At 45.2% G+C, this 18,692-nt stretch overlaps 1 protein-coding gene and 1 pseudogene across 4 annotated transcripts; one reads left to right on the top strand and one right to left on the bottom strand.

Moving 5' to 3' along the window:
- On the bottom strand, positions 1-909 carry LOC310744076 (noggin-like; annotated as a pseudogene). Its single transcript has one exon. The product of its transcript is annotated as a noggin-like (transcript).
- A 7,730-nt stretch (positions 910-8,639) lies between these two features.
- Positions 8,640-18,013, top strand: GALR3 (galanin receptor 3). Of its 3 annotated transcripts, none has more exons than XM_083573276.1 (4): positions 8,640-9,100; positions 13,580-13,746; positions 13,831-13,952; positions 15,177-18,013. In XM_083573276.1, the coding sequence occupies exons 2-4, from the start codon at positions 13,603-13,605 to the stop codon at positions 16,045-16,047; spliced, it is 1,137 nt and encodes a 378-aa protein (XP_083429402.1). In that variant the 5' UTR covers positions 8,640-9,100; positions 13,580-13,602; the 3' UTR covers positions 16,048-18,013. The 3 variants fall into 3 exon arrangements, with proteins under 3 accessions (XP_083429402.1, XP_083429401.1, XP_083429400.1); XM_083573275.1 differs by adding an exon at positions 11,994-12,037 and having other exon boundaries at positions 13,580-13,952; XM_083573274.1 differs by having other exon boundaries at positions 13,580-13,952.
- Positions 18,014-18,692: the final 679 nt, after the last annotated feature.

The following is an 18,692-nucleotide window of genomic DNA, read 5'->3' as shown; positions in this document are numbered from 1 at the left end:
TACCCTCTGGTTCAGAGACCCATTGAGACTATGGGTGACCACCAGCTCTGCAGATTTCAACTCATCAGCAAACAGCAGCAAACTCCTTGAGAAATCCGTAGCATGGCAATGCGAAACCCACATCACCTTGTCATCAGCAGGAACACTTGCACGTAGCCACCACAGGGTAAGGGAGTTGCCTCCAAGTGTATTGCTGCGAGGACTTCCCCGGCCTCAGCATGTGGTCTTCCCTTGCCCAGCAGTGCCACGCTAGGAGTTTGATCTGGGTGACTTGGGCAGGCTGGCAAGTCATGCCTGGAAGCCAAGAACACCCAATGTGAGTCTGGTTGCAGTCCGTATGGTGTACCAGCGTGGCAAGAAGATGGGTCCCATGTCCACCCAGGAAGAAGTCAGGCGGCAGGTAGCATTATCCACAAGCCATTGATGGAAGCGGTGGAGGAGGGTTTTGTTCAGGCCGAGGGAGATCCCGCCCTCAACAGGCAGCAGCTTGGAAAGATCTAAACCCTTTGCCTGCTGCAGAAGCTTCTTCCTAAAGCATGCTGTACACTCACCCAAGTCCTGGCTGAGGATGCCCACTTCTTTTAGGCTTGTGTTGAGACCTCGGGGGTCCTTGAGAGACATCCAGAAGGGGTTGTAGGAAGAGCCCAGCAGTTTCATCAGCCGTGTGGCACGCAGGAGCTTGGGCTTGGGCAAATAGCAGTTGCAGTCATCCAGGGAGAGGGAGAGGCTGTAGGGCCTCGCCTGAGCACCCAGCTCGCTCCAGATAAAATGGACGTTGGGGTTGTGCTGCTCGCCGATCCTATCAGGAAGCAGGGGAGCCTCTCCAAGGGGAAAGTCTCTTTCTTGAGAGGAGGAAATTGCTCCGGTTCTCTCGCACCAGGGCTCCAGGAGACAAGCTTTGACACCCATGCCTGCCGCAGAGCCTTCAAGACTTGTGTGCCTCTCAGCTGCAGCAAACAAAGTATGCGGGATGCGTCTCTCAACCCACCCTTTTAAATCAGCAGATCCTTTGGGCTAAGAACCTCCTAGCTTCCCTTTCTCCCTGCTACAGACTTTGATATCAGATTGCACTGTTGCTCCCAGACACAAACAATTATAAAGATGAAAAGAAACCAAGAAGTGGGTTTTTAAAATATGTTTTTACCATGAGCAGAGGCCAATAATGAATAACTAGAATGAGTGTCTATCTGAGCCCCATGCTTTTCTATGTTATGCTATTGTCTACCTTAGGCCTTCTCCAGATCATAGAATTGGAGAGTTGGAAGGGAACCAAATGGTCTATTCCAACCGCCTGCAATGCAGGAATCACAGCTAAAGAATCCCTGATGGATGGCCATCCAACCTTTGTTTAAAATCTCAAACTTAGCATCTTATTAAGAGTTCATCCTGGTTTGCCTGCACAAAGCTTACATGGAGGTTAGATTATGTCCAGTTCTTCTGGAGCATTTGTTCTGATTTGCTTGTGGGGAGATTATGTGGCAGTGAGCATTTATCCTGCAACCATCCTGGCTTGCTTATGTAGTCAATGATTTGTTCATCACACAGTGCAATTCTCTCACTTCCCTAACTGCAAAAAAAAATTGTTTAACAGTGGGGTTGAAGCCAGGGGCATTGTTTGAGGGTGGTCCAAACCAGAGCAGCACATGTCTCTGTTTCCCACTTCCAGCTTCCAGCTCGCATACATCACAGCTCTGGCCATTGTTGTTCTGCCTAAAAGCCAGGGTGGCTGGGATAGCACAATCATATCATTTGCCTTGCCTTCCACTGCAGAGGGTTGGACTACTTCTAACCCTACAATTCTATGATTCTATGACTTAGCTGTTGTGATCTAGTTCATTCTTTGAGATGCTAATAAGGGCACTTCAGTGGCCAGATAAAACCATTACCTTATCAAAGGAACCGGTTTGGCAGGTTCCACAGCTGCTTCAACTAGATTCCAACTCTTACTGGATATAGGATCACTGGCCTGGAAGGGATCCAAGGATATCATTCAAACTGACCTCCCCAACTTTTAATAATAATGAAAATATAACTTACATAACTAATTACATAAAATATATGTTACCTACCGTAATTTTTTAGGGATGCGGGTGGCGCTGTGGGTAAAACCTCAGCGCCTAGGACTTGCCGATTGCATGGTCGGCGGTTCGAATCCCCGCGGCGGGGTGCGCTCCCGTCGTTCGGTCCCAGCGCCTGCCAACCTAGCAGATTCGAACCGCCGACCATGCAATCGGCAAGTCCTAGGTGCTGAGGTTTTACCCACAGCAAGTAGATAAATAGGGACCGCTTACCAGTGGGAAGGTAAACGGCGTTCCGTGTGCTGCGCTGGCTCGCCAGATGCAGCTTGTCACGCTGGCCACGTGACCCGGAAGTGTCTGCAGACAGCGCTGGCTCCCGGCCTCTTAAGTGAGATGAGCACACAACCCTGGAGTCTGTCAAGACTGGCCCATACGGGCAGGGGTACCTTTACCTTTACCTTTACCGTAATTTTACCATAGCAGATTGTTGTTGTTTAGTTGTTTAGTCGTGTTCGATTCTTCGTGACCCCATGGACCAGAGCACACCAGGCACTCCTGTCTTCCACTGCCTCCTGCAGCTTGGTCAAACTCATGTTGGTAGCTTCGAGAACACTGTCCAGCCACCTCATCCTCTGTCGTCCCCTTCTCCTTGTGCCCTCAATCTTTCCCAACATCAGGGTCTTTTCCAGGGAATCTTCTCTTCTCATGAGGCGGCCAAAGTATTGGAGCGTCAGCTTCAGGATCTGCCCTTCCAGTGAGCACTCAGGGCTGATTTCCTTAAGAATGGATAGGTTCGATCTTGCAGTCCATGGGACTCTCAAGAGTCTCCTTCAGCACCATAATTCAAAAGCATCAATTCTTCGCCGATCAGCCTTCTTTATGGTCCAGCTCTCACTTCCATACATCACTACTTTTTGGCAGAAGATAAAATACAGCACAATGGGAATAGTGCTGCGTGTGACAAATACAGAATGGAATGGAAAACAAGGCCTCCTTACATCCCTAGTCTGGAGTCTTAAGTAGCTAGTAATGCCCTTGGTTGAAGCTTAGAACTGAGAAGAGCCTTCTGCATCTCTGAATTTTCAACTAAAATAAGTTTCCAGTAAACATTCTCCACCATCCCAGCTCCCAAGCATAATAAATTGCACTTCTCCAGCCCACTCAGGAAAGCTGGATTCCATTTAAACCTCTTGTGCAGGGCCAACCAAATACATTTTGCCACCTAAGGACACTTTTCCCTTTTCATGTACAAAAGCTGATCAGATTGACAGCAGTTGGATCTTATTTTGACACTGGCAATGGGAGCATACTGCACTCTGAGGGCAGCAGGCTTGCTTTGGTAGGACAAGTCAGACCACATGACACATGCAGCTGCTTCCATTCCCTGTCCTTCACCATTTGCTGCCTGAGGTGGTTGCCTCAATCTGCCTCAAGACAGGGATGGCCCCGCTCCAGTATCATCTCAACAGAGCACTTTGTGAAAAAGCAATAGAGGAAGTCAACAGAAGCACATGAACATTTATAAGACCTTCTGTAAGCCTCTACTGGTATTGCCTGGCAATGTATAATTTGTCCAGTTTCCAGCATGATGAGGAGGAAAACATTCCTACTTTCATCCAAAATGTATTGATTTCTCCTAATCAGACAAGCACATTGGGCAGTAAAAAATAGAGAGAAATCCTTCACTTGCAGTGCACACTGACAAGGCCAAATACCTCTAGATGCTTCTGTTTCCAAGGCAACAAAGCACTTACAAGAGCATGTGAGCACTCCCCCCCCCTTTCAGCTTCATCAGTCAGTAACTCAGTGTGCAACTAAAATAGATATCTGTACTGTAGCTCACACATAACAGAAACATCAGCATCTTGTGCTAGAACATCCTTCCTCAAACTGCTGCCTTCCAGATGTTGATGGACTACAACTCTCATCACTGTCTGTTGGTCATGCTGGCTGGGGCTGGTGGGAGCTGGAATACAACAACATCTGGTGGGGCTACAGCATGAAGAAGGCTGGGTTAGAGCAACAGGAGGTCCCTTGGTCAGGGGTAAAGTATGTGGGACAGTCTGCGCTCAGCCATTGAGTGGGTGATGCCTTATGGATCCTGTCTCACAGCAGGTTTGGTTCACCTTGAGAATCTCAATTGAAAAAGCTCCTTCCGTGTGTCCCATTGCCCTTAAAAATCACCAGCACCAGAAATGATCAGACAGAAACATGTCCTTAGGGATTAGCAATTGTGTTTACACAGCAATCATGCATCATTTCTGGTGCCCTAAGCAGCCTATCATAAACGATCCAGAATATGAACTCAACAACAAAATCCAAGGATGTCTGTTACGTTGGCCCAGAACATTTCTTTCTGCCAATGTCTTCCCTCCTTACCTGGGTTTGAGCCTTAGAGGCTGCCACCTCACTGGAAGCACATGTAACGAGTCCTTGAGCCCAGCCATGAGAATGTCTAATTCCCCCAGTGGTCCAAGAAACCTCCACAGCAAATCATCCTTGTAAAAAAAATCTTACACAGTCATACCCTTAGACCTACTCACACGATGCTTCTGTAAGTCAGCTGACTACGTGGCTGCACAAGGTGAAATGGAAAAACAAATGTTGTAGTAGTAAAACATATTAAGTAAATCAAGCATTGGGAAGCCGTGGCTACACAACTCACATCATCCCTGACCATTGGCAATGTTGGCTGGGCCTAATGACATCTGGAGGGCCACAGGTTCCCTACTCCAGAACTAAATAATGCTTAGCTTCATTGCTACATCTATTTCTCCGCATTGCCACCCCAAGTCTAACTGACTATCTGCTTTGTTGAGTTAAGAGGGTTTCACAATATGTAATGGGATTCACCCATCCCATTTCTTTTAGGCCCACAGAAATATTGCACATTGGATCGTCTAGATTCTCTCGTTAAAAGTTGGGAAAATATTGACATTAAGATATCGGAGAAGATGTGCTGGTAAAGGCTGATAGTAAAGCGGGCATAAGGAATCTGTGGCTCTCTAGATGTTGGTCTACATGTTGATGACCATTGGGCATGCTGGTTCGGGGTGCAGGGACTGATGGAAGTGAGCACAGCAACATCTGGAGGGCTTGGGGAGTAAGAAGGCAGTGAGTTCTGTTCTGACCTGTCCTCATTACAATCAGCTCTATTTACATTCTGCTGCAGTTCGGTTTCCTCCAAATACTACATTTGCCTTGTTGTCTGCCTTTATGTTATGCAGCTAACCCACATTTCAAGCAAAGGAAAAAACCAAAAAGCAAATCACTTTCTGCGGGTTAAAAAAAAACCAAGAACAATGTGAATATTGATCATATTTGCTTGACTGATTTCCGCTCCTGACCACAGATGAACATGCAAACTGTGGCAATTTCCACTTCCTTTTCCATCAGAAATTCCTAGCATCCCTTGGGAGCCCATGGGTTCCCCATACCTGCTGTTGTCCTGCACCCCTGGCCTACCTGGCAGCAAGTCAGTATGCCGAATCCAAAGTCCAAAGGTCAGGAAACACATTCCAGGGTCAATCCAAGTAGCCAAGTCTAAAGTCCAGCAGTCAGGATACTGTCCAGAGTCAAACCTGAAGCAGTCTCATAGAGGTCCAGGAACATCCAAGCCACAGTCCACCAACATGGGCAGTTGAGCAGACACAGCCCCGCAGCTCTGCTTCCCTTTTGTACTTTGCCTGCTGATTGCAGCATCTGGGCTTGATGAGACATGTGACCCTCACCTGCTGCAAGCCTCCTCCAGCTGAGGAATCACACACCTCTTCCCAGAGCTAGCAAAACCCACCTGGCCAACTAGGGAGCTGGGCTGTGGGCCCTTGCCTGCCTCAGCCTCCTGCAGTGCCCAGCCTGCTGCTCCGTGTTCATGAAAAGAGGGGTCTCTCTGACTCTGGTGATGGGTCCTGCTGCTCTGGTGGTTCCTGTGTCCTGACCCCCATCTCCTCACTATGCTCTGTCACCCTGTGAATACAGTGGTACCTTGGGTTAAGAACTTAATTCGCTCTGGAGGTCCGTTCTTAACCTGAAACTGTTCCTAACCTGAGGTACCACTTTAGCTAATGGGGCCTCCTGCTGCTGCCGCGCCGCTGGAGCACGATTTCTGTTCTCATCCTGAAGCAAAGTTCTTAACCCGAGATACGATTTCTGGGTTAGCGGAGTCTGTAACCTGAAGCGTCTGTAACCTGAAGTGTCTGTAACCTGAAGTGTCTGTAACCCGAGGTACCACTGTACTTCTTTCCCCTGCTTGCCCCAGTGTGTCCCAGTCCTTGCTGGGATCTTCTTCCTCCTCCCCAGTGTCCTACCAATGGATATCGATACCAGTATGGTAGGGCTTTTATATCCTCAACTTTACAGTGATAAGGGAAAAACTGCCGCTGATCCTTCTTCGGGGACAATTTGTTTTAGTGGTCCCCCCCCCCATAGAAAGTTGATATGTTGCTATTTGTATGACACTATATTGCTTAATGCTGCTCTATTTTTGTAGACCAGATGCTTGCTGGTTGGCAAGGGATTAGCAGTGTTATCTTTGTGGATAATTGGAAGGTTTGAGAATGAGGCCTGCATGTGAAGCATTGCTAAGTAAGGGTGTGTTTGGGAGAAGTTAGGGGGCAGGGGTATGGGCATAGCTGCTACTTCACTTGCTTTGTTTACTTGTTAATGAGTCTGCTACTTTCACAAGCTCCATTCATTCTGCACTTGTTTACAAATCAGTCTTTTAGTGCGACAGCTCCTACACTACGGAACTCCCTGCCTATTGACATCAGGCAGGTGCCTTCACCAAACAGTATTATTTTCAGCATCTACTAAAAATAAATAAAAATAAATTAAGCAAGCTTACCCAGACATGCAAGTGCTTTAATCTGAAATTTTAAGCTTATTGTGTATATTTAAATCTGGTGATTTTATTTATGTTTTGATTCTTAAACCTGTTTTTTTACTTTTATGGACAGTTTGAATGTATTTTTTAGCATTCTTGTAAACTGCTTAGAGGTTTAATTTACAATTAAGTGGTATACCGATTCTGTGAAATAAAACGTACAGAAATATGTCCCCATCTGCCACCCGCTGCCACGAGCAACTTTTGCAAGTCGCTGAGCTGCGCGGCACATCTTTGAGCACGAGTGCATTGCAGAGTACATTGCAGTGCAACATGGAGAACTGTGTTTAAAAACCCTGCTGCAGACTTGCAGCATAATTTTTATTGGCCTACTTTTTGTTTCAGCGCCTTAGATTTAAAGTGGGAATATTGATGTGTTCAATCTGTGGAAAGCGAAGCGCCGTAACTGATGAGGCCTAGTTCGAAGCTGTGCGTCGCCTAGTCCCAGATGGCTGGAAGTTAGCAGTGTCTCTTGTTAATAGAGATGGTGAGGAAAGCCTTTTTCACTCGGAGGAGTATGTTTCTCTCCAGTCAGCCTTCAAATGTACATGTGTATATATGTACAGCACACAAACAAAGAGAGCTCACAATATGAGAGAGACAAGACCCTTCTGGACACAGGGTTGCCATGCCTACTTTTCACCATACATTTCCATGGAAGCATTAAGAATGTGCTTAACATCCCCATCTTGCAGTTAATGGGACTTCATTGTATTGATCGTTGGCTGACTCATGCCCATCAGCTTTTGCTATGGTATAAGTGCATAAATCGCTTAATTACAAGGAGGGATCGGGGCATCTTTCCTCAAGCTATTACATGTCACATTTCCCCAGCATTCAAAATGCGTTTTTTGGGGTGGGAGTGGGGTGTCCCTGGGAAAATGTGATCTGTTTCGCTGGGTAGCAAATGCACTGCTCTCTTCTCCTTGATGTGTAGAATGGGATCTACTACCCATTCCTTTTTTTAAAATGAAAGTGCCAGGAGTTTAATCTGGGACCTTTTGCATACAAAATGTTTGCTCTACCGTTGTAGAAGTCAACCTTTGCCAAGCTGGTGCCCTCCAGATGTTCCAGACTACACATTTCAGAATCTGGTAACGGGCCCTGCAGGATTTATGCCAGCCTTTGCCAAGCTAGTGCCTTCCAGATGTTTTAGATTATGACTTCCATCAGCACCTGGATCCAGTGAGCCTGGCAGAAACGAAAAAAACAACGGTCAGGCCCATGTAGGCTGTGAGAAAAGCTCTGGGAAAGCCTTTGTGCGGTGATGCTAAGTCCAAGGGGAGCTGGTGGCTTTCAATGCCACGTGCAGAAGCATAGCACACAACAAGAAGTACTCAGAAACTTAGATGTCCCCAGTGCCTGCTAGCAGCCTGATCCTTGGCATGCCTGCATTTTTTGTACAGCTTGGGAGAGACGGAGGGGGCAGAATATGCTCTTTCCCCATTGGCTATCAAGATGGTTTTGGAAATACGTTCTTTGGCTGGAGCTGCAGAAGTGATCTTGCCACTTAAAAGCCGGCGGTAAAATATGCGGCACTCGTAGAGAGGGTGTGGAGGGCAACCCGTGATATATGGATATATATTCACATCTTCATGCCTGTGGATCCCTGAAGAATAGAACCAGCTGTGTCAGGAAAGGAGGCTAGCAGAGAGATCAGATAGATAGATAGATAGATAGATGATAGATAGATAGATAGATAGATAGATAGATAGATAGATAGATAGATAGATATAGATAGGCAGATAAAATAGATTAGGTAGGTAGATAAGCAGATAGACATTTAGATTAGGAAGGTAAGTAGGTAGATCGACAGGCAGCTAGATAGTACTGGAGATCTGGCCATAGGAGGGTTAACACCCAACCAAACCTCAAGGAAAGAAAAAAAGGATCAATGGGCTTGGCACAGCAAGAGCAGGAGAGGGGGAGCAGAGATCTAGAGAGAGACATCAAGGGAGGAGAGAGAGAGAGAAAGAAGAAAGCAGATGCAGCAAGGTGGATGCACTGAGAAGTAGCTAAGAGGAAGAGGCACAGGGAAGACCTACTGAGCACCTCAACTTGCAGAGTCCCCTCCGGGCAGTTTCTTTTCCCTTGGCACTGGAGAGAAGCAGGGCAAGGGCTTCTTCGTGTTGCCCAAGCATCGGTGCCGGATAGCGAAGACTCGAGGGAGGCCAGGGGGATCTCGCCTCTTTCCTAACAAGTGAGTACACAGCTTTTGAGAAGTAAAACAAAAAATAGAAATGGTATCGAAACAAGGGGAGGGTTGCCTGTCTCCCCCCAATGTGGCTCAAAGGGAGTTTTTCAGGACGGTGTGTGTGTGTGTGGAGTTCCTCCTAGAGTGGCCAAATTCAGTAGGCAAGGCTCCTGCCTGCTTTTAATTGCTGTACCGAAGGGAGAATTTCAGCAGATGCTGCTTCACTCTCTTCTATTCTTCAGAGGCAGGGAAGTAAGAGATCAGAAAGGGCTGCGTCTTTATTCCAGCTCAGAGACAGTTCTGTTCAGTGTGAGGCAGATGGGCTGGAACGGCAGGCGGGGTGGAAATGACACCTTCCACAATGGGACAGGTGAACAGTCAGAGTCTGAGCATCTTCTCTTTGGGCAAGCGATGAACAGCTGTGGATATGTTATGGCTTTACTTTAATGATGTATTTGAATGTTGGGTGTTTTGTAGCTATATTGTAGCTTATATCTTCTAAGCTCTGCCATATGATTTATAAATATACAGTTTCTTCATTGTGATACTTGGCTTACAAGGGTTATTATGTACGCAACCCTTTGCAATAAGGAAATGACTATTCTTTTAAAGAAAGAATGATCTTGTGGAGAGAACGAGTGCAGTCTGGAAGCAAGCGGGGGTGGGGGGCTCAAGAGAATTCTGGGAAGGAGGGGCAAAGGCACAAACCTTGCTCACACAGCAATCTTTCTGGTATACATGCGGAAAGGCTTAAAGGCTAAAGAGGCAAATCACAGCTGAAACAAAACAGCATTCTTCCTTCTGTAGAAATGATCTATCCTTTACCCCTACCCACTCTCAATTTTGTAGAGGTTACTAATGTTTTATATTTTAATTATGAGTGTAGCTGATGCATGACACAAATGCTACAGCAGAAATTAAAAGCCATGTTCAATGTTAATCTTAAGCATGTTATAAAACCATGTGAGTTCCACCCAACCCCAGCTCTTAGTGATTCCCACCCCCTCCCAAATTCTGATAATGGCATCTTAACATTGCAAAGTCTTTCTGATTCTGAATCCACTACTAAACCATATGCGATTTTATTGGCTGCTCGGATGGATCAAACTTCACATCTCCAAGCTCTGTGTGTTCTGTTGAAGAAAGCTGCCATACTCAACCCAGCTAGGGACAGGGCACCCATTTGTGTGCAATCCCACATTCACAACAAATGGGGTGGTTGGACTCATTTTGTCACAAGCAGCACCTGGAATATTGCACGCCACCATAAGCCACTTACATGTGGGTTGATTGGTAGCATTCAAAAAATTTGCTTCTGCTTGCAGCAAATAAAATCATTCATTCAACATGAGCAGGGAAAAGCAATATAAAAGCAGCTGCTACAGGCAAGGCAGTTGTGTGCATCAGATCGTACTGCAGCTTTTGCCAAACTTGTTCCTTCCAGGTGTTTTGGTCTAGAATTCCTATCAGCCCCTGCTGGCACGGGGTGCAGCTTTAGTCCCCAAACTAGTCTAGAGTAAATGATTTACTACCACAGCCTAATGATGCTAAGATTGGAGATTATGACTTTTTGTTTTTTGTTTATTATTTATTAATTTTATATCCTGCCCAGGACAGCAAAGAATAGGTTGGGGGAAGAGTAAAAATATCTTTAAAACAATTCCAATACAGAGGCAGACTGGGAAAGATTTCAACTTAAAAAGCTTGCTGAAAAGGGAAGGTCTATAGGCATCAAAAAGACAACAGAAATGGTGCCAATCTAGTATTCTATTGCAAATATTAGTATTATGCAGCTTGAAGCAATAGGATGAATCAAAACTCTAGGAATAAAAATTGTCCATACCCAAAATATGGTTTTAAAGCTTTACTAACAGAACTTTGTTCAAACAGTCACAAAAACAAATAATGATACATCCGAATAGTTACATAAAATCATATGTTTATCCAAGCACAGTTTCAGCTTCTTACAAATATGAAATACTATTTATAATCAGAGCTGACACACAGAGCTCTCTGTCTCCCACATCTATTAGCCTGGAGGCTGTTTTCTTTCCAGGGGAGACATTAGAACACCTTTGTCTTCAGTGGCTTGAGAACACAGATTCCCTCAAAATGGTGATTTGTAACTGAATAAACCTCCCATGTGATCTACAGTTAAACACCACATGAGAGAGCAGCAGAGATACATCCTAAGTTAATGATCAACGTATTGCTCAGAAAGCTCTTCAATGGAATTTCCCCAATGTTCCCTTTAGCAATACATATTCAGAGTCATTTCCCATTTCAATGTACAATTAAACAATTCTACTTAACATATTCAAAAGGAAGGAATTCCAAAGGGTAGGTGCTACCATGCTAAAGTCCCAATTCCTACTTTGTGTGGGACAGTTCTCCTGATAAGATGGTATCTACATGAGGCTTCCTGTTTCCAGTGCACCAGGAAGGGAGTCTCCCAACGCTGCAGGAGCGAGACAGACCAAGATAATCAGATAATGATGGGGGAATTTCTTTGGTTGAAAGAGGAACCAGGCTCTCATCGCAGTTTGCCTGGCAGTCTGGCACTTGCTTCCCCGTGGAATGTGAGGGCAGGCAAAGTCACTAGGTGCATGGAGCACTCCGGCTGCCATGACCCCCGCCCACCAATCCCATTCCTGGAAGCACAGGTTACCCTGCAGGAATTCAGCAGGTTCAGATTTCCTGGATGCAGATAGAGTCTGCAGGTGGGGAAAGTTGCATCTTTTCAACATGCCACTGTTCAAAGTGCAGAGGGAGGAAATACAACGTTAAAAGAGACACTTCAACACCAGTCTATGATTAATCAACAACTTCAAAACACAATCCAGGCCTGCCCTCCCTTTTCACCACTATTCTCTTTAAATGTTCTGTTCCCTCCTTCCAGCTTTTTCCAGGCTGGTTGCAGCAGCTGAGTCCTGTCAAACAAAGGTGGGCATTTTAATTCACCAAAACAAGAGTCTTAAGAGCTTTGGGGATGTAATGAACTAAAGAGGGTCAAGTAGTGCTTGGCAGAGGCTTTCTCCACGATGGATTGGCGGTCAGGGTTAAGGCTTGTGCCTGCTGAAGGAGAAAGGGGTCTTGAACCCAGACACCCAGAGTGACCTAGAGTTAATCCAGTCTCATGCCAATGTAATCTGAGCCATTTACATCACAGAGGAGCTTTACAGATCCTGATGTCACTGTTAAATTAACTTGTTTCATGCTGGTACCCAACAGAGTCTGATAAGTGCAAGTTGCCAGCCATAACCCATTCCTGAACATTCCATTTAATGCAATTTCAAATGCACAGAATTTGACCAATCCAGGCTAATGGGCAAGTAATGAACTGGGAACTAACTCTAGTATCTTACCCTCACTGGAGTTGCATTGGTGTGTGAGGGGACATTGGTTGTGTTTGATGCATCATGATCTAATATAATCTTTCCTGCTTATTGGAGCTGTGGCTGGCATATGGATTCAGTTATCAAGACACGATACAGAAGTGCTTAGGCAGAATAATAGTAGACTCTTCACTTGAGCACGGTACATTAAGGCTTGAATCCATTGTGCCTAAAATATGCTCAGATTGACAATCCAGTGCATGCTTTCCGAAATGGCTATTTGTACAAGATTTGGTTGATAAAGAGATTCTTAGGAGTAAATCGCATACCCAATATATAAATTATCATATGAATGACAAAAGTCTTTTGATACCTCTTATTATGATCCGCAAAAAAAAGTACAAGACCCTTATAATTCTCACAGTTCAGGCTGTATTAAGTTAATGGCATCAACTGATAATGGCCTCCCATTCTTGAAATTCTGAAAACTTTGGGCAATTAGCTTCGGGAATTTTAGTCCTTAATGTGAGTGGTCTATTTGCCATGTACCTGCCAGGGTTTGGGAGAACCATTTTAAGGCCGTCTTTAACCATCATCAAAAGGTTCCTATAAAATGGTTCCTATAACTTGCACCTATATCTGCCTCCTGGTATTCCTGAATGGGCAATCAACAGGTCCAGATGATACATGAAACAACATCAACCTCTTGGTTGGCTACTTTTTTTCACTTATTGATAAATCTGGGCTATTTCCCCACTTGTTAATAAAACGTGACTGAAAGCAATCTTGTGTGTGTGGTACAATTTTATAATGGTATGATGGTGTCTTTATCAGTGTCTTTATGGTATGATTCTGTGTGCGCGCATGCACACGAGAGAAAAATGAAATTATGTGTATGTTTGCTGTGTGTGTGTGTGTGTGTGTGTGTGCTGGTGAAGAAGGTAGAGCTGGAGGAGTGAATATCCTGAGCAGGGATAAATTGGGATACAAGAGACAATGGAAGACAAGGCCCTGGAGAGCTTTGAAGGGACAAGAAGTATGTGCAGGATCCGGGAGCGGACAGGAAACTAGTGCAGGGATCTGAGGCAGGGCTTGTCCCATGATTTCCTACTTTTACCTCTGTTCATTTCATCTTTTCCTATTTCTCCAGGCCCCTTTCTCTCAGATGGGGAGATGCCAGACAGCTGGAACACATCTTCAGACAGCGTAGAAGCACGAACTGCAGGCATTGTTGTGCCGGTGGTCTTCTCCCTCATCTTCTTCGTGGGCACAGTAGGGAATGGCTTGGTGCTGGCTGTGCTGCTGCGCAATGGACAGGTGAAATACAACACCACCAACCTGTTCATCCTTAACCTGGCGGTGGCGGACCTGTGCTTCATTGTCTTCTGTGTCCCCTTCCAGGCCACCATCTACACGCTGGATGGGTGGCTCTTTGGTGCCTTTGCCTGCAAGGCAGTGCACTTTCTCATCTACCTCACCATGTATGCCAGCAGTTTCACCCTGGCAGCTGTCTCTGTGGACAGGTAAATACAAGCACTCCTTCTCTCTGGCATGTCTCCCTCTCTGTCCTCCAAACCAATATATTGCTTGATCAGTAGAAGGATCCTACTTCTTCCATAGGAAGGAGTAGAGGACAAAGGACCTTGCTCCTTTGAATACCTTTCAGGGATGGGAGAGGAATTTGATCCACTTTGCATTTAAAGGTGAACCTACCAAATTTGCCCTTGGGAACAGAAACACAGCTCTGTTTCCAAAGTCACGCTTTTCTGAATTTTGCAGTCAGTTTTCCAGCGTACAAAGATGCATATACTAAAGTAAAGTGTGTATTAAAATGCACGCATCACCAAAAATAGCATTGTATTAGGGAAGATTGGTTATAAGAAAAGATTGCATGGAAAAATATTTATAGCAGGAGAAATTTTCACTAAAATGCTGATGAATTTCCATGATGATTTAAAATAAATGAATGAATCTTAAATTGCTGCAAACTGTGGAGAGCTGAATTTGATACCAGAAAAATGAAATATCCTTCCAAACCTGCTCCACATACATTTTCTCAATACCCTTTCTCAAGTTTTCTCCATTCCTTTGTCCTTAACAACCTAATCCCACTTAGCACCTCTTGCTGTTTCTGCATAGGGGGCACCTTAATAAATTTGTGCCTGAACATGCAATCTCCCAGTTCACTTGGATTCTTGGCATTCCTCAGGCATATGTGTTTCTGCACTCAGTTTTCTGTATTGAAGGAGGAAGGAAACACATTGAAGGAGGAAGGAAACACATTGTACACATATGAAAAGCTTTGTGAATTATGGAAGCGCTTCCTAGATCTGCATAAGTTGTTGTGGGCCCCAATTTGGAGTTTTAGTTGGCAGTTTAAGCTTAAGGAGTTTTGGGAAGAGCCTAGAAAATAACTCTGTTGGCTTGTCACCAAGGTCACATCCTCACCAGGCATTTAAAGCACATAGCCTCCCTCAAAGAATCATGGGAACCGTAGTTTACCCCCTCACAGAGCTACCATTCCCAACACACTCAATAAACAACATTTCCCAGGATTCTTTGGGGGAAGTCATGTGCTTTTTCAACATATGGTATGGCTGTGACCTGAGATAATATGTGGAAATGAGAATAAGGAGGTCAGGCACTGAAGCAACCATAGGAAAGGGAAGGTGATGTTTTTTGGGCTTCTCAAAATTTATTGTGTTCAAGAAACTAACCCCTTTACCCCACATCCACTCTGCTTCCAGGTATCTGGCTATCCGTTACCCCCTGAAATCCCGGGATCTCCGGACCTCTCGCAATGCAGCTCTTGCCATTGTAATGATCTGGACGCTGTCACTGCTTTTTGCAGGACCGTATCTCAGCTACTACCAAATAGTCCACTACCAGGAGGTGCCCATCTGTGTCCCTATTTGGGAGGACCAGCGCCGCAAGATCTTGGACATCCTCACCTTTGTATTTGGCTACGTCCTCCCAGTCTTTGTTGTCAGCCTGGCTTATGCTAGGACCATTAAGTTCTTGTGGACCGCTGTAGATCCCATTGAGAGGATCTCGGAGTCCCGTAAAGCCAAGCGCAGGGTCACCAAGATGATCATAGCAGTGGCCGTCCTCTTCTGCCTGTGCTGGCTGCCCCACCACCTAGTGATCTTGTGCTTCTGGTTTGGCTATTTCCCCTTTAACCGGGCCACCTACGCCTGCCGCTTAGCTTCCCATTGCCTGTCCTACGCCAATTCTTGCCTCAACCCAATTGTCTACGCTCTCATCTCCAAGCACTTCCGCAAGAGATTCAAGCAGGTCTTCACCTGCCTCCTCATCCAGGACAAGAACAAGAAGAGGCGAGCAGGCAACAAGGTCCACGTAGCCAATGTCAACAATGGTTTAGCCAACCATACGGCAGGCTTCTGTGGAGGGAACACAGAGGTAACCCAACTCCATGAGGAAAATATCCGATGCTACCAGGGCCTGTTGCTGAAAGAAACTGAAGGGGGGGTGCCTGAGGCATGGTCTCATCAGTTAGAAGACACAGCCATCTCGGATCAGAGAGAGCTAATGAATGAAGAAGGTTCTGGGGCAACTGACAACAATCAACTGGCTGTGACAACACACGAGGGACTGTAACCTACTAATTATCCATGGCAGATTATTTAAATGGAGGGCGGTGCCTCTTAGCATCACAGTCCTATCCCCATCAGCATCAGATGTGGAATGGGTTGGCTTTAGATAGCTTTTCTCAAAACACACAAACTACCCAGAATTTCTCAATGAGAATATCAATGTTTCCCAGCTGAGACTGCATTTTAATGGTTCCATTTACACCCTGTCCTTGGGTAATGGCTACAAAAACTATTAATGAAGCCACCAACTGGTTGTAGAAATAAGGGGTGCATTGAGATGTACCCAGCAGTGAAGGGATGGTCAGTTGGGTCAGAGAATTTATTAATGTCTCTTGACAAAAGTGGGTGGTCCCAGACTAGCTAATGGCGATGGTGGTAAAACATGAAAAAGCCATCCCTAGATCTGGAAGATCTCGCTGAATAATTACAAACTGGTGGCAAACAACCTCTTTCTCGGCAAAGATCTTCAGCGGGTAGTTGCTGACCAGATCCAGGCATGCTTGGATGAGACTGCTTTTCTGGATCCAATTCAGTCAGGTTTCAGGCACTGAAACAACATTGGGCACCCTGTATGATTACCTTTATCAGGAGAGAGATAGGAGAAGGGTGATGCTGTTCTTCCCCTTGAACTCTGGTTTGCTTTTGATACCATTGAGCATGGTATCCTTCTGGACCTTCTGTCAGAATGGAAAGTGGGTGTCACTGTTTTGTGGCGGTTCCTCTCCTGTTTGGGTGGTCCACTTCAAAAAGTGATGCTTAGAATTATCGTTCAGTCCTGTGGAGCCTTCATTGTGGGCTTTCAGAGGGATTCATCATATACCCCCATGGATTTACTGAATCAGTGCCTGACTGCAGTAAACAACTGGATGAGGGAAAACAACTGAAACTCAATCCCGTTAAAACAAAATAATTTTTCCCCTTCCAGTAGCACCTTAGAGACCAACTAAGTTTGTTATTGGTATGAGCTTATCTGAAGAAGTGTGCATGCACACGAAAGCTCATACCAATAACAAACTTAGTTGGTCTCTAAGGTGCTACTGGAAGGGAATTTTTTTAAATTTTGTTTTGACTATGGCAGACCAACACAGCTACCTACCTGTAACTCAATCCAGCTAAGTCAGAGATACTGCTACTACGTGGGTCCTTGGTCCAGGTAGGTGATGTGCAACTGGATCTCCCCACTTTATAATCAGATGCACAGATTGGGGATACTCCTTGTTCCATTGCTGTCACAGGAGATGCAAATGGTATAGAATGCCTTCTTTCAGCTCTACCTGTTGGCTCAGCTATGACCTATGGCTGGGTTGCTGCAATGCACTGTATGTGGAGCTGCCTTTGACAATGGTTTGGGGAAACTGCAGCTGGGGCAAAATTCAGCAGCCAGTTTATTGGTGGAGACCAGGTGCTTTGAACATGTAACACCAATTCTGGCTTGATTACAGAGGATACCAATGTGTTTCTTGGTTCAATTCAAAGTGCTGATTCTGACTTGTAAAGCCTTATACAGATTGGGATCCCATTTTCTACAAGACCCCTCTTCCCATACGAGCCTGACTGGAGCCTGAGGTCATCATCAGAGGCCTTATTCTATGTTGTCCAGAAAGTGGTAAGAACAGGCCTTCTCAGTACTGGCTCCCACATCTGTGAGGTGCTTTCCCCAGAGTGGCTTGCCTGGCATCAACACCAATGTATTTTCATTGCCAGATGAAGCTGTCTTTCTTCCCCTGGGCAGTATTAATTTCTGCAGCAGTTGATGGTATTTTAGCTAGTTAATTCTTTGGTGGGGAGCATGGAGTGGGGGCGGGATTTGTTATTTTGGGATGGTTGTTGTTGTTGAGGAACATCAACACTTTTTGATGTTGCTACAAGTATTATAACTGGTTTTAAACATTTTTGTACCGTGTGCTGCTATTTTTGTAAGTTGCTTTTGAGATGTTCTGTGGAAAGTGACTGATAAATTCAATAAATAATGATAATAAAAGCAAAAATACCTGGAAAGAGAAGTGGTTGTTGAGGTTTTTGTTTGTTTGATCAGCCCCTTCCTGCACTGATACATGTACATCCTGTGGATTGCTGCTTCCTCTTTGCCCCACCACCTCTGTCTTCAGACATGTCTGCTTTGTTTCCTCCCCTCCCCACAAGAGACCACGTGTCTATTGAACCAAAAATTTGGTCAGTGCTTTTATTTTATATTTTTAAAGACTCTCTGCAATGTTTTTAAACACCAGGTTTGTGCTGTTCTGAGAAGCGAGGAAGTTGGCTTTCAGATTGACATGGGGGACAGCTGATAGCACAAATCTTGCTCCTGCTGAAAGCCAGAACACAGACCCACAACAAAATGCCATTGCGTGTGTCCACCAATCCCTTACAGGAATATGCCTACTATGGGCTCCATATGCCCTTTTTCTTGTGCATTCATGATTATTTGTGCTCATGACAGAATCAATGTGGTTATATGCGATCCCGCTGTCTGACTGTTTACGCTTGCAAAAGTTTTGAGGCGGGCATACTGCTTCATTTCCAAATAATTTGTGTCCCATAGTTTCCTGCTGAAATCCTGTAACTTTTCATACTGCAACCATTCTGGGTTTGTGTGCCCTGCTTTTGCAGCACTATAGTGTAAGAATGTCAGGTTGGCAAGAACGCAAT

This window comes from Podarcis filfolensis (assembly GCF_964270895.1).
Source record: "Podarcis filfolensis genome assembly, chromosome: 10".
NCBI lineage: Eukaryota > Metazoa > Chordata > Lepidosauria > Squamata > Lacertidae > Podarcis > Podarcis filfolensis.
Note: the sequence above shows the minus strand (reverse complement) of the source record. Positions and strands in the feature narration are given on the sequence as shown.

Excerpts from the sequence above, each read along its gene's own strand:
- GALR3 (XM_083573274.1), top strand. The coding sequence starts at position 13,603 with ATGCCAGACAGCTGGAACACATCTTCAGACAGCGTAGAAGCACGAACT. Across the intron at positions 13,953-15,176 it reads GCAGCTGTCTCTGTGGACAG|GTATCTGGCTATCCGTTACC; the intron begins GTAAATACAAGC and ends CTCTGCTTCCAG.